The following is a 14,143-nucleotide window of genomic DNA, read 5'->3' as shown; positions in this document are numbered from 1 at the left end:
TTATCCCATGGTAGCTCATGAGAGCAGCGGTGCAAGGTGTTCATTTGCATCTCTGACCGAGCTGTAATGAATCATGAGAATCCACCTGCAAAGAAATACATTAGATATACAGCTCTCGAGCCGCTCTGCAGTTAGCTCATTGTGCTCCACCTTCATCTGCTGCTTGGTTGGCATGAGGTGGGATTGATCAGATGACAGAGGAACTATACCCCGAGTGGCTTATGTGAGCTGAATGGGAAGCAAATGATTCTTTTATCCTCAGTGTTTGCAAGTTCTGTTGCACTGGCATCCACCTGGTAGATTTTAACTTCTTTTTATTCTATTTCCAGCAAAACAAATACTCTTCAGGAGAACTCAGATGCTGTTCTTGCCCCTCGCTCCTCCTATCAAACAGTATGGGATATATTTGCTCGAGAGCCTGAATGGGAGAGGGATTCTTTTGTGCAAGGTGTTTTCCCAAGTGGTTTCCTCTGGGGCACATCCACAGGTGCCTTTAACATTGAAGGAGCTTGGGCAGCGGATGGGAAAGGAGAGAGCATCTGGGATCAGTCTGGGCATGCGGGTCATGTCTACATGAACCAAACAGCAGACGTGGCATGTGACAGCTACTATAAAACCAGCTATGACGTTCACCTGCTCAGGGGTCTTCATCCCCAACTGTACAAATTTTCTGTATCCTGGCCTAGAATTTTCCCCACTGGCACCAACGAGACCATCAATTCCAAGGGCGTTGATTATTACAGCCAGCTAATTAACCGGTTGCTAGACTCCAACATTGAGCCCATGGTGACTCTGTTCCACTGGGACCTCCCACAAGCTCTTCAGGTTCTTGGTGGCTGGCAGAATGACAGTATTGTCGATGCTTTTGTAAACTATGCAGACTTCTGCTTTGCCACTTTTGGGGATCGGGTCAAGTTCTGGATTACTTTCCATGAGCCTTGGGTTATCAGCTACGCTGGTTATGGCACCGGAGAGCATCCTCCAGGAATCACTGACCCAGGAGTAGCATCTTACAAGGTAGGGACATGGGAATAACTAGGATCCTGCAGGTGCTGTGGTTGTGTTGTTTTCCTCTGATGTCCTTACTTCAATTTTGTTCAAGCCTAGTGTGATGTCTGAGACAGCTTCTGGCTTGTTGGACTTACAATACTTGCAAAAAAATGGGGTAGTTAATGGATTTCAGATGTATTTATTTTATTCTTCTATTCTGAAGGCTGAGGTTGATGTATAGCCAGATGCTTCTGCTTAATTCAGAACCTTCTGCACTATTGCTATGATTATTTGTTTTGTCAAGACATCTTCTTTTGGATGGAGAAGATGTTCTCACATGGCAAGAATCTCAATGCCTAAGAGTTCTTGTGCAAAGCAGCGTGACACATTCCTCTACTTTCTGTCCCCAGGTGGCTCACACAATTCTCAAAGCTCATGCCAAGGTCTGGCACCTGTATAATGACAAATACCGCTCTCAGCAACTGGGAAAAGTGGGGCTGGTGCTGAACTCAGATTGGGCTGAACCCAGGACTCCATACAACTCTGAGGATGTGAGGGCATCTGAGAGGTACCTGCAGTTCATGCTTGGCTGGTTTGCTCACCCTATATTTGTTAATGGTGATTATCCAGATATCCTGAAGGCTCAGATCCAAGAAGTAAACCAGCAGTGTTCCACAACAGTTGCGGAGCTGCCTCTCTTTACAGAGGAGGAGAAGTCCTGGGTGAAAGGGACTGCAGATTTTTTTGGTCTTTCCCATTACACTTCCCACTTGGTCAGTGCTGAGACTTCCGGGACCTGCACACCAGTCTACAAGAGCATCGGGAACTTCTCCTTGCATGTAGATCCTTCTTGGCCACAGACTGCCTCTCCTTGGATCCATGTGGTCCCCTGGGGATTAAGAAGGCTGCTGAAGTTTGTGTCCCTGGAATATACAGGGACAAAGATACCAATTTACATAGCAGGAAATGGAATGCCCACGGAAGACACGGGAGATCTTTTAAATGACACTCAGCGAGTGGATTATTTCCGCCGGTATATCAATGAGGCTCTAAAAGGTATGGAGGAAATTTTATTTTATTTTTCTTAATAAATGCAAATAGTTATTCTCTCACTTCCATGGTGGTGAACTTTAAAACGTCACCTCCTGCATAGTGGTATGAATTCAGCTGCCCTTTGTGTGCATAGTGTGACCTCGAATGCTTCAGCCTCTCTGGTGTCCAGATATGGAACTCTCTGTTCTGTTCAGATACGGGCTTTTTCATATACAGATAAATGTAGCCTGGACCCTGATGTCAGTCCCTCTGTGAGAACGGTGTTTTTATAACCCGGCTCCCCGATGATGATTTGTCTGCAGGCAGACTCTTGCCTACAGAGATCTCATAGATTGGGATTGAACAATGTCTTTACTGATGAAGCATCTTGCACCGTTTCGGGTTAGAAGTCTTAGGGAGGTATTTATAGCTCAATTGTTTCTAGCGAAGTTCAACGTATACTTGTATCTTTGCAAACTGTGTATCAATTGACACAAAAATATTAGTGGCTGAATTTCTGGACAGGTATAGAGATTTGAGATTTCAGATAGAGATTCGACTGATACTGCCTTGAGATACACAAGTCAATACTGTCAGGAAAGCTTTATTAAATATTCTGTATTAAATAGGTTGATGATCAGCGTACAGTATTTGATCTTCACCTAGTTCTCAACATACTAATAGAAGTGCTACAGAAAGTACATTTTAGCATTGCTATTATGCCTCAGGAGAAGTAAAGAAGATGGACTGTGTAAGGGAATGAGAGAGATTTAGTGCTTTCTTTGTAGGCGGTGTGAGGAAGGATGCTGGCCTTAGCTCTGCTTGTATTGGATACACTGCTCTTCTGAAAGAAGCTTACCTGTGTTCAGGGAAGATAGGCAAGCACTAAATACATGTAATGTTTCGGTTAACTACAGTGCTAAATCAAGAAGCGCACTGTATACCTAAATCAAAGAATTGTGCTTGAAAACAAGAACACAGGGAAAGGGATACCAGTGGCACAAGTGTCCTGTACTTAGATATCTCTTGACTTATATTTCTTCTCTCAGGCATTTTTATCACTAAGCATTTGACCAGCTCCTATTACAGTGCTGACTGCTTTTCTTGCCAGATACTCTAATTGTTTAGTTTTGTTGTTTGAGGGTTTTTTTTGCCTAGAAGATCATTTGTAGATGTTTGGCTTATTGTACTGTTGTCTTCAGCTCTAGTGCTTATGTTGTGTTGTGCTGTGCTCAGAAAATGTTCAAATGAGTAACGGTGCCTTGTACTGTTTCTGTAACAGCGGTGAAACTAGACACGGTTGATGTACGGTCATATATTGCTCGATCCCTGGTTGATGGCTTTGAAGGCCCAGAGGGCTATAGCTTGAAATTTGGGCTGCATCATGTGAATTTTGAAGATAGCAACAGACCAAGGACTCCCAAGGCATCTGCTTATTTCTATTCTGGTGTTATTGAAAAAAATGGTTTCCCATCCAAAGTCTTGGACAGATCTTCTACACCAGTTGGGTTTGACATACCCACACCATCCAAGCTGCCGAGTTTACCAGCATCAGAAGTTCCCTCCAAGTCAAAGATTGTCTGGGAGAAGTTTTCATCTCAAACAAACTTTGAAAGGGATATGTACTTTTATGGGACATTCCCAGAGGACTTTTCATGGGGTGTGTCTTCTTCTAGCTACCAGATAGAGGGAGGCTGGGATGCTGATGGCAAAGGACCCAGCATTTGGGATAACTTCACCCATGTCCCAGGGAATGTAAATAACAATGATACTGGAGATATAGCTTGTGATAGCTACCACAAGGTGGAAGAAGATATCTACCTGCTGAGAGCCTTAGGAGTAAAGAACTATCGTTTTTCCCTGTCCTGGCCTCGAATTTTCCCCAATGGAAGGAACAACTCAATAAACAGCTATGGAGTTGACTACTATAACCGTCTAATTGATGGACTGGTTGCGAACAACATCACGCCAATCGTCACTCTCTACCACTGGGACCTGCCACAAGCTCTCCAGGACATCGGTGGCTGGGAGAGCAACGCACTGATCGACCTGTTTGATAGCTTTGCGGACTTCTGTTTCCAGACTTTTGGGGACAGGGTGAAGTTCTGGATTACCTTCAACGAGCCCTACATCATTGCCTGGCTTGGCTATGGCACTGGGTATTTTCCACCCAACGTCAAAGACCCTGGCAGTGCTCCCTACAAGGTTGCCCACATCTTACTGAAAGCTCACGCCAGGGCCTACCACACGTACGATGACAAATACCGAGCGAGTCAGGGAGGCGTCATTACTCTGTGTCCCTACATTGACTGGGTTGAGCCACAGACACCAAGCGACCCCAGGGACGTAGAAGCTGCAGACAGGTACCTGCAGTTCATGGTGGGGTGGTTTGCGCACCCGATTTTCAAAAATGGGGACTACCCCGAGGTCATGAAGTGGAAAGTTGGGAACAGGAGTGAGCTCCAGAACCTGCCGTCGTCTCGCCTACCGGTTTTCACAGCAGAGGAGCGTGAATACATCAGGGGCACGGCAGATGTTTTCTGCTTCAACACCTACACCACCAAAATTGTAACCCATGCAACGAGCCAGCTGAGGCCCTTCTCTTATGAGTATGACAGGGAAGTTTCAATAAAGGTTGACAGCTCCTGGCCTTCCTCAGCTCTTACTGGCCATCATCCTGTGGCCTGGGGGATGAGGAGGTTACTGAACTGGATCAAAGAAGAATATGGAAACCCCCCAATATACGTCATTGAGAATGGGGTGGGGATAAAGACCAACTCGGATGTTGATGACAATGCCAGGATATTTTACTACAAAACATACATTGATGAAGCTTTAAAAGGTACCGATGTTTGCTTTTGTGCTGTTGGTGTTGTAGGTCTCCTCTCTAGATTTCTGGTTACTTTATTCCTCCAAAGAGTAGTTTTTAAAAGTGATTGATAACGGTCTTTAAATATTCTGAAGACAATATATACGTAGCATTTCTTTTTATCATCTCCTTTGCATGGCCGTTTGTGTGCTCCAACTATGAAGAGTCTCTTGCTGATCTTAGCTGACCAGTGCCAGCTTTATAAAACTGGAAGTGTGCGTGTGCCTCTGTGTGAATTCCTTGTGGTGCATAAAATGTGTGATTACACCACTGATGCACTGATGCATTTTTCCTGGTCTTTCAGCTTACAGACTGGATGGTGTTAATCTGAGAGGATACAACGCTTGGTCTGCTATGGATAATTTTGAATGGGTGGACGGTTATGATCCAAGATTTGGATTGTACCAGGTTGATTTTGACAATCCCAACAGGCCAAGAACCCCAAAGCGCTCTGCTGTGTACTATGCAGAAATCATCCGCAATAACGGCATCCCATTGCCAAAAGAAGATGAATTTTTATATGGAGAGTTTCCAAAGAACTTTTTATGGAGTGTAGCAACTTCTGCATATCAGGTTAGGAAACTGAGATGGACCTCAAAGTGTCTGTGGACAGTTAGGAGATTTCAGATGAGACACCTACAGCTTTTGTAACATTAGGTTTTACCGTAATTCAGGGTATAGTGTAACAACCACTGTAAAAGGGAGGAACTTGGAGATATTTAAAGGCATATTTGTAACAGGAATTGAGACAGCAGCATGAGCTTCACAAGAGCCAGCCAACACAGAGCAGCAGGTGAACTGAAACGGTGCCTGTTCTGTGGCATTGTCTTTGCTCATACATCTTACCTTGAGGCCCAAGAGGTCTTACTAGTTTGGTACCGCAAAAACATTGCTATTTCTGGTCTTAAGCTAAGTAAAAAATTCGTGTGGTGTCACAAAGACTAATGGACTGAATTCTTTGCTAGGCTAAGGCCTAAATTTGGGGCTTACTAACAATTCCTCCCACCCTGATCTTCAATTACAGATTGAGGGAGGATGGAGAGCAGATGGGAAAGGACTGAGCATTTGGGACCAATTTTCTCACACTCCCTTGAAAATCAGCAATGACGACACTGGAGATGTAGCTTGTGACAGCTACCACAAGATTGAGGAGGATGTGAAAATGCTGAAAAACCTCAAGGTGTCTCACTATCGGTTTTCAATCTCCTGGTCCCGCATTCTTCCAGATGGGACCACCAGATACATCAATGAAATGGGACTGAACTACTATGAAAGGCTTATTGATGCTCTTCTGGCAGCTAACATTAAGCCTCAGGTAACTAAACCCGGTAACTTTCCGCTAACTAAAAAAATAGCAGAACCCAGGTCTGATGCTCAGAGCACACGTGTGTATTTCTCTGTGAAGGAGGGCATGGATGGAAACTGTTTTTCATTATTTTCTGCAAGGAAACATGCATTTTGCATAAGCAAAAGAACTAGGAATATAGTGATTTGTTAGAAATTACTACCCAGAAAGATCACAGTAAACTTACTGTTGGCTGTTTCCAATTACCTTCTCACCCCTCGTGCTTGGAAGTGGATTCCACAAAGACCTTCTCAATGATCTTTCCAGGGACTGAGATGGAGCCAACCAACCTGTATTTCCCAAGATCCCTCTTCTTGCCTTTCTTGGAGATGAATGTAACGTTATTCTTTTCCCAGGAGCCGGGAATCTCCACTGATCAGCATGGTTTGTCACATATAACGGACAGTGACCTCACCACTGCATCAATCAGCAATTTCAGCACTGTTGAGTGAATCTGACCTCTCCCCACAGACCCGTGTGGCTTTTTTCTGCTTCTGCCTGCTGCTTCCTCTCTGCTGGCTGTCCCCACGGGGAGCGCGCAAGGCTGCACCAAACGCTGCTTGTGTGCGTCTGCGCACACTGACAAGTTCTTGCTAGCACAAGGTTGTAGTGCTTTATGGGAAAAGTTTCGTCTTCACCGTCAGGCAGTCCCTAGAGTTTCAGTCATTTCCCTGTGTTCTAAAGAAACTGAAACACTGGCAAAAAGGTATTTTACCTGAGTGCGTGAGGGATCGCTACAAACTCAAACGCCGTTAGGAACAGGTAGATGTGGGTGAAAGCGCAGTTTATTTATATTCATAAATGAGGCTGGGTTGCTGTCTCCATTTCCGAAAGTAGGAGTGACTGGTTGAGTCCTTTCTCTTGCTGCTTTTCCCCACAGGTAACTCTCTACCACTGGGACCTCCCTCAGGCGCTGCAGAACGTTGGTGGCTGGGAGAACGATACTATAGTTCAGAGGTTTAAGGAATATGCTGAGCTCCTTTTCCAGAGACTGGGAGATAAAGTGAAATTCTGGATAACCCTCAATGAACCCTACAACACTGCGTATCTTGGCTATGGTGTTGGCACAGCTGCGCCAGGTAAGACTGCTGGGCGTTAAGCCCAGAGCTGTCACAGCACGGTAGGCACAAGGCTGGTTTCTGCTGCAGCCGAGTCAATGCTAGGGGCTTGCACAGGTGAGTGTGGTGGGGATAAATGGGGTCTGGACTGTCGTGGTGTGGTGAATAGGTCCTTCTTTCACTTTGCCTGTCCCCTCCAAGACCCGTCCTTCTTCTTCCACTCCTCTAATCCACTCTTCCTTTGAAACCTCCAGGTGACGCTCGCTCTCTGGAGCAGACCCTGTATCCAGACCAGCTCCAGGGACTGTGGAGAAGGGTTAGGGCTGGAGGAGACCAAGCTGTAGAGTAGAAGCAGGGGAAGGAGAGGGATGGGATCTGGCCTGAACACACCAGAAAATCTGCTCTCTGTGCTGGTGGCAGCAGCCTGTTGCTGGGGCTGGCAGCCCTGCGTGGGCAGAAGGCTGAGCCAGCCTGTGTCCCACCACAGAGGGAGGAGGGAATGATGCAGGGTCCCTCACAGCCTGCCCCTGCAGCTGCACCTCCAGCTGTCTCTGCTGAAGCAATGATTCAGCCCAGGGTTGGGCCTGAGGGCACCGGCTGCTGCACATTTACTCATTTACCAGTGAGCACACAGGTGTCCTGGGGGTGGTGTTGGCCTGGGAAGCAACTGGGAAAGCTGGGATCAGCTGCTCCACTGCCTGTGCTCCCCATGTCTCCACAGGCATCTCGGTTCGGCCAGGGCGAGCTCCCTATGTGGTGGGGCACAACTTAATAAAGGCCCATGCGGAAGCATGGCACCTCTACAATGAGACCTATCGGGCAAAACAAGGAGGATTAATCTCTATCGCCATCAACTCTGACTGGGCAGAGCCAAGAAACCCACACAAACAGGAGGATGTTGATGCTGCCGCGAGATACTTGCAGGTACAAACACTTGGTCGCAGCTCTCTCCGCCCCTCCTGGGTTTGTTTGTGGTGGTAGCCCCACTCTAGGGCTTGGAGATGCCCAGAACCCGACTCACTGAACTAAAAAGGATAAGCCAGAGGCATCACTACAAGGAAATGTATCACCCTCTTCTGGTCACTGATCAAATATGCAGCAGAAATGAGGTAAAATATGGTTGCAGTGATAAAAGCTTATTAAATTTACTGCTATTATATGGGCATCTCTGGGTATCTCCATGTGCCTGCTCGTTATAAATTCAGGTACAGCTTATAAAGCAGCACATGAAAGAGAATGGTTAAGTCCCTTGTTTTGATACATAAATTTATCCTTCTTCCTTATTTCCTGCCTCAGTTTCTTTTAGGTTGGTTTGCTCATCCCATCTTCAAAAATGGTGACTATAATGAAGTGATGAAAACAAGGATTCGGGAGCGTAGTCTGGCTCAGGGTCTGAACCAGTCCCGGTAAGAGCCCAGGCACACATCTGCTTGAGTTTTATGTGCTGTGCTGAAACCTTCTTTTCTGATAGAAGTGCTAAATTTCAATGATTCTACTGCAATGTTACCATAAAATTCTTACAGAAAAACTCTAGTATATGTTTTGCCTGCTCACTGTCCTTATCTCTCTTGCAAACTAAATCTGCTAATATACTGTGGAGTAATAAGTTGGCAGCTCAGAGGGATCCAGTAAATGCTCTGCACTAGACGGTGCTTTACCTGACACTCATGGTAACTGTGTTTTGGCTTTTCTTGAAACTATGTACACAACTCGAGCATATTGGTCCCTCTGAACTGCATTTCTTATTTTCCATTCCCATTAATTATTGTTAATGTTATTGTGCTAGCAGTGGTCCATCACGTATGATTTCCCTTTTCTCTCCCTTTCCAGGCATGTACAAGGAAAGCACTTTCTTCCCTTTTCACATCAATAGCAATTTCATGGGGTAGATTTTATATTAGATCTGAGGCTATTCCTGTCATTCCTTTCTGAAAATGTGAAAGACTGTTTTGAAATGAGCAGGATGGTGGAAAAACCAGCAGGGGCAAGTCTCTTCAAGATTTCAGTTATGCTTTTGTATTTGCTTAAAACGCTAAAAGTGCACTTTTTTGACACCTTATTTCTTCTGTGGCAGTTGCTGCCAGTAACAAGAGAGCAAAGCCGTGTGTGTTGCTTTATGAGGTAATGTGCCCAAGCATCTCCACCTGAGGAAGGAGCCCTGTCCTCAGTCAAAGACGGCAAACTCACCGGCATCAGCACCTAGCCAGGAGCACTGGCTGCGTTTTCAGCAGAGCTTTCCTAGGGACCTAATTCCCAGGAGGATTTTCTCCTTATTCTGGTTAAAAGAGAACCGGAACAGGACTGCCTGGATGTCTCCAGCTGCTGAGAGGCACCTTTCCATGTTTCCCTCAGTCAGAGCTAGTGGTGGTGGGCCCCGAGACAGGTCACCCCGAACACTGCAGCTCTGGGTCTCCGTAGGCGTGTGGTGAGCACACAACAACCAAAATGATTGTCGCCAGTTCCTCCCAACATGTTCCTGACTGGGCAAATGCTGTTTTCTTGTCTTACAAAGCAGGGATGATGGTCAAACTGCTTGTCTGACCATTGGCAGGACTTCTAGCTGGGAGGTGTCTCTCTTTTGGTCGGTGAAAGGGCTGTTCCTTTCGGAGAACATTAGAGCTGGCAGCATGAAGTGCATTTTCGGAGAGAAGCTTGGTTTATACAACAGGACTGGAGAGATGTAGAGGCAAAAGAAGGGGGAATCCTGAGGAGACTTAGCATAAACCCCTCAAAATGTTTTCTCTATTTTGTCTTGCAGACTTCCAGAATTTACTGAAAGTGAAAAGCAGAGAATCAAAGGCACATATGACTACTTTGGTCTAAATCATTACACCACAGTTTTAGCATACAACTTCAACTACGCTGCTGGCATTCTGTCGTATGACTCTGATAGGTAAGAGATCGATGTAAATTATTGCTTATGTAAAACATCCATACCTGGAGCTTGGGCCAGCTGAGCAATTTAAACTGATAGCAAAAAAAAATCTGTGACACTGAGATTTTAAGCTATTCTAACCAATATGGGGGAAAATATTCCCAAACAGCACCTGTGGTCCTGTTACTTTCCAGCAACAGCTTTTTTTTTAACACACGATGATAAACATGTATGTTTGAAATAGAATAAAGAAAATGACTAAAGGAAGGAATCTGCACTTTTGAGTTTCCCAATGGTTTGAGATCAGCTGTAAACAATATTTATCATATTCTCTGCCCTAAGTCTGCCATCTGAGCTGTTAGATGATCCTGGTTTATAGATATTGCTCCGTTTGCTCTTAAACAGTTGTTAGTTCCCTCAACACATTGGATAAATGTAATTTCAAAGCCTGAACAGTTAAATCACGTCATGGTTAAGTATATGTAAGTCAGGTTTCTTATTTAGATGCCAATTTCTTTCCCTGGCTTCAAAAGGTAAACGATAGGAGCTTTCTAGGTTTTTTTCTGATGAGAATCAAGTAATGGTGGGACCACACATGGGAGTGAACGTAGGCTGTTTTCTGAAATGTTTCCGCAGAGATTATATGACATTGTGATTTCCCTGTGCTGCTGCATCCCCCTGAGCACCACCTCATCTCCCCCATGCTTTCACCATCCCTGGTTCAGTTTTCCGCAGAGCTCAGCACTGGATTTCTCAGCCCTGCAGCGATGAGGTGGCAGGCACTGGGAGCAGTCCCTTGATCAAGTGCATCCTCCTTCGCAGGGGTGTAGCGACAATAAGTGACCGCAGCTGGCTGAGCTCTGGCTCCCTCTGGCTGAAGGTGACTCCCTTTGGTTTCCGGAAGCTCCTGAGATGGATAAAGGACGAGTACAACAACCCTCCCATTTATGTGACGGAAAATGGGGTCTCAGAAAGGGGAGCTGTAGACTTCAATGACACTTGGCGAACACATTACTATCGGAGCTACATTAATGAAGCACTTAAAGGTAAGAAAGATTATTTAAATCTGGTCATCCAAAGGTCTGGAGAGGGGCAGTGTCTCACCACATGACTAGCATATGTAAAGCAAGATGCGAAGAGCTGCAAGGTCACTGCCATCACACTTGGAAGTTACACACTCACGTAGATTTACTCTGTATCCACTTCTGAGAGCCTTTGTTTTAGAAATGACCTTGCAGGGAAAGGCGATCTAAAGGAAGAACAGAATTTGGGTCTAGTAGGGTACAGCTGCGTCTGTCAAGAGAAGGTACTGCTGCTAGATGAGTACCTGTTTGGACTTCTAGTTTTTGACTACTGCTGTGTGTAAGAGCTGTATCTTTTTAAAAAACAGAAAATTATCCTGAGACTGGCTTGTCAGAGCAGTGGTTGAGCCACACTGGGGAAGGGTTTGTGGGGGTTTTATTCAGTTTTTTTCTCTGATGTACTGGGAGCTGCTGGTCAGATGTTCAGAAAGTGCTCCTTTACTGCCTTTCAGCAGTGAGGCTCCACAAGCACTTGTTTAAAACACTATTTATGCGTTAATGGCTTTTCTTCTTTATTATTAAATTTTGGGTTATTGGACAAAAGCTTTTATTTTTTAAGCAGAGGAAAGCAGTCTCCAATACTGGCAGACCAACTGAGCTAACGTGGTTGCTCGTTAGCTGTAACTTGGCAGCTGAACTACCTGAAAGCAACCGAGCTAAGGCAACATGTGAGAAAGGTGGGAATGGGGAGACGGCAAAACCAACAGGGGCCAAGTCACAATAAGTTCATAGCACTTGGCCCCCTGCTGATGTGTGTGTCTTGGAGCAGCTTCGTGCAGCTGCTGGTGACACCGCCTGTTGCCTGGCTGCGGGACTGACCTGTTCTCTCTGGTCCCGGTAACAGCTGTTGTGCTCGATGGCATTGACTTACGAGGCTACGCTGCGTGGACACTGATGGACAACTTCGAGTGGGCAGTGGGCTTTGATGAAAAGTTTGGGTTTTATCACGTGAATTTCACAGACCCTGCCTTGCCACGGCACCCCAAGGCCTCTGCCAGGTATTACTCACAGATCATTAACTGCAACGGGTTTCCAGACCCTGCAGCGGGACCACATCCCTGTCTGGAACTGGAGCCTGAAGGTAAGCAGTGCGTGCAGCAGAAACTGTGTGTTTATCTCATTGTAATCCTTTGGGTTAGAGTCTCATCTGGGTGTAATCTGATTTCCATAATCTACGGTCTTTATACAACAAGAAATAATGGGGTTTAAGTTAGAACATGGGAAGTTCCATCTCAACAATAAGAGAAACTTGTTGGCTGTGTGGGTGCCGGAGCCCTGGCCCAGGCTGCCCAGAGAGGGTGTGGAGCCTCCTGCTCCGGAGACTTTCAAACCCACCCGGACACGTTCCTGTGTGGCTGCCCTGGGTGACCCTGCTCTGGCAGGGGGTTGGACTGGGTGATCTTTTGAAGTCCCTTCTAACCCCAAACATCCTATGATTCTATGACCTGGAATTATGTCACTTCTGCATGCAAAACCAGAATGACTACATATGGTGTGACAGCACCTCCATACGTGCCCGTCTCAGAAAACGCAGCAAAAAAGTTAATCCATTATACTTTTCTCTGATTAACAGAACTGCCTTTTTTCCAAACCTCATGTTTAGTATTCCCACACCATTTTTTCTAAACAATTTTGAATACTTTGTACAAATTAGTGTTTTGAGTAAGCCTTCTGAAATTTGATTCTTTGCACTATTTAAGTTCTCCGACTGCACTGAGCAGCAACCGTTTCAATGCAGTGTTCTAAAATAATTGGGTTTTTATCAGCTTTCTGGAATGACTGAGGTGCCAGAAATACTTACATCTCCTAGAGTCTTGAGTTACACTGTGAGCCTCAGCTGTGTCTTTACTCTGAGCTGGGACTGTATCAGTCTCTGGTCCCAAGGAATTACAGCTGCTGCCCAAGTACAGAACAGCAACACAGAGAATCTTGTCGAGGCAGGAAGCAGCAACACGACACACTCCGGGCTCTGTGCTAACCCCTTCTTTTTGTTTTCCCACGGACAGTGACACCGACCGATTCCACACCGGGACTGGCTGACAGCGTGAGCTTTCTGGGATTAGATTTAACATCACAAAGTGCAGAAGTAGCACTGTACGTGCTTTTTGCTCTTTCTGCAGTTGGAGCATTGGGCTTGGTTCTTTTTGCATATAAATATAGAAAATTATCCAGAAGCTCCGCTAAACGATCACATACGGAACTTACTAAAATGTAACATTTTCATTTGCTAATGTATTTGGTTTGTGGCTGTTGTTTTTTATTTTATTGAAATCAGAGGGGCACCAGGAAAAGACCCAGTTCTTAAACTGCTGCAATTTTATCTTGCTTTAGAGACAGCTCCCCATCATTTTTTTGTTTGCTTACCAATGTTAAAATATGAAGGAAATGGTTTTTTTTTCTGCATAACCGCCTCTTTACTTCCACGGCATTATTGATTTAATTTCTTAAAAGACAAAAGTAAAATTGTGTTTTCCCCCGTGTATAAGGATTCTGAACTTGAACTTTCCTCTATTCTTGTTTCATCATCTCTCCTTGGATGATGGTTTCTTCCAGGGTTCAGCCCTAGAAGTTCTACTGCTGCTTTCTGGTTTTAAGACAAGTTACTCATCTATACTGGCAAAAACAGAGCTAGGAGAACATACTGTTGTATTGGTCTTCTGTCCCCTACCTTTATTTCATATACAGTGGTTTTTTGAGTTATGTATCACACATTATTAAAAAATAATGCAAGTGGCCCCAGGTGTATGCCTTAACATTTAAACAGAGTGGAATACTTAATTAAATCTCCTTAACAGAGGAATGTGAAGCAGCACAGAACATCTGTAATATCTGGGTCTCTAACAATGAGATGCACAGTGCCGGGGGAGCAGGGGGAAGGCTGGTACCCTTCCC

General features: G+C 45.2%; 1 protein-coding gene across 1 annotated transcript; it reads left to right on the top strand.

Moving 5' to 3' along the window:
* Positions 1-329: 329 nt before the first annotated feature.
* Positions 330-13,466, top strand: LCT (lactase; the record flags this gene model as incomplete). The annotated part of the gene is made up of 12 exons (XM_009874152.1): positions 330-1,017; positions 1,401-2,046; positions 3,305-4,864; positions 5,196-5,464; positions 5,916-6,206; positions 7,117-7,315; positions 8,016-8,218; positions 8,591-8,700; positions 10,053-10,187; positions 10,992-11,215; positions 12,096-12,332; positions 13,258-13,466. Coding segments are annotated over 12 exons (4,771 nt in total), but the record flags the coding sequence as incomplete, so codon positions are not given.
* Between the last annotated feature and the right edge of the window lie 677 nt (positions 13,467-14,143).

The sequence above is a fragment of the Apaloderma vittatum genome, unplaced genomic scaffold (genome assembly GCF_000703405.1).
Source record: "Apaloderma vittatum isolate BGI_N311 unplaced genomic scaffold, ASM70340v1 scaffold13750, whole genome shotgun sequence".
In the NCBI taxonomy this organism is placed as follows: Eukaryota; Metazoa; Chordata; class Aves; order Trogoniformes; family Trogonidae; genus Apaloderma; species Apaloderma vittatum.
This window is presented reverse-complemented; position numbering and strand designations above follow the sequence as displayed.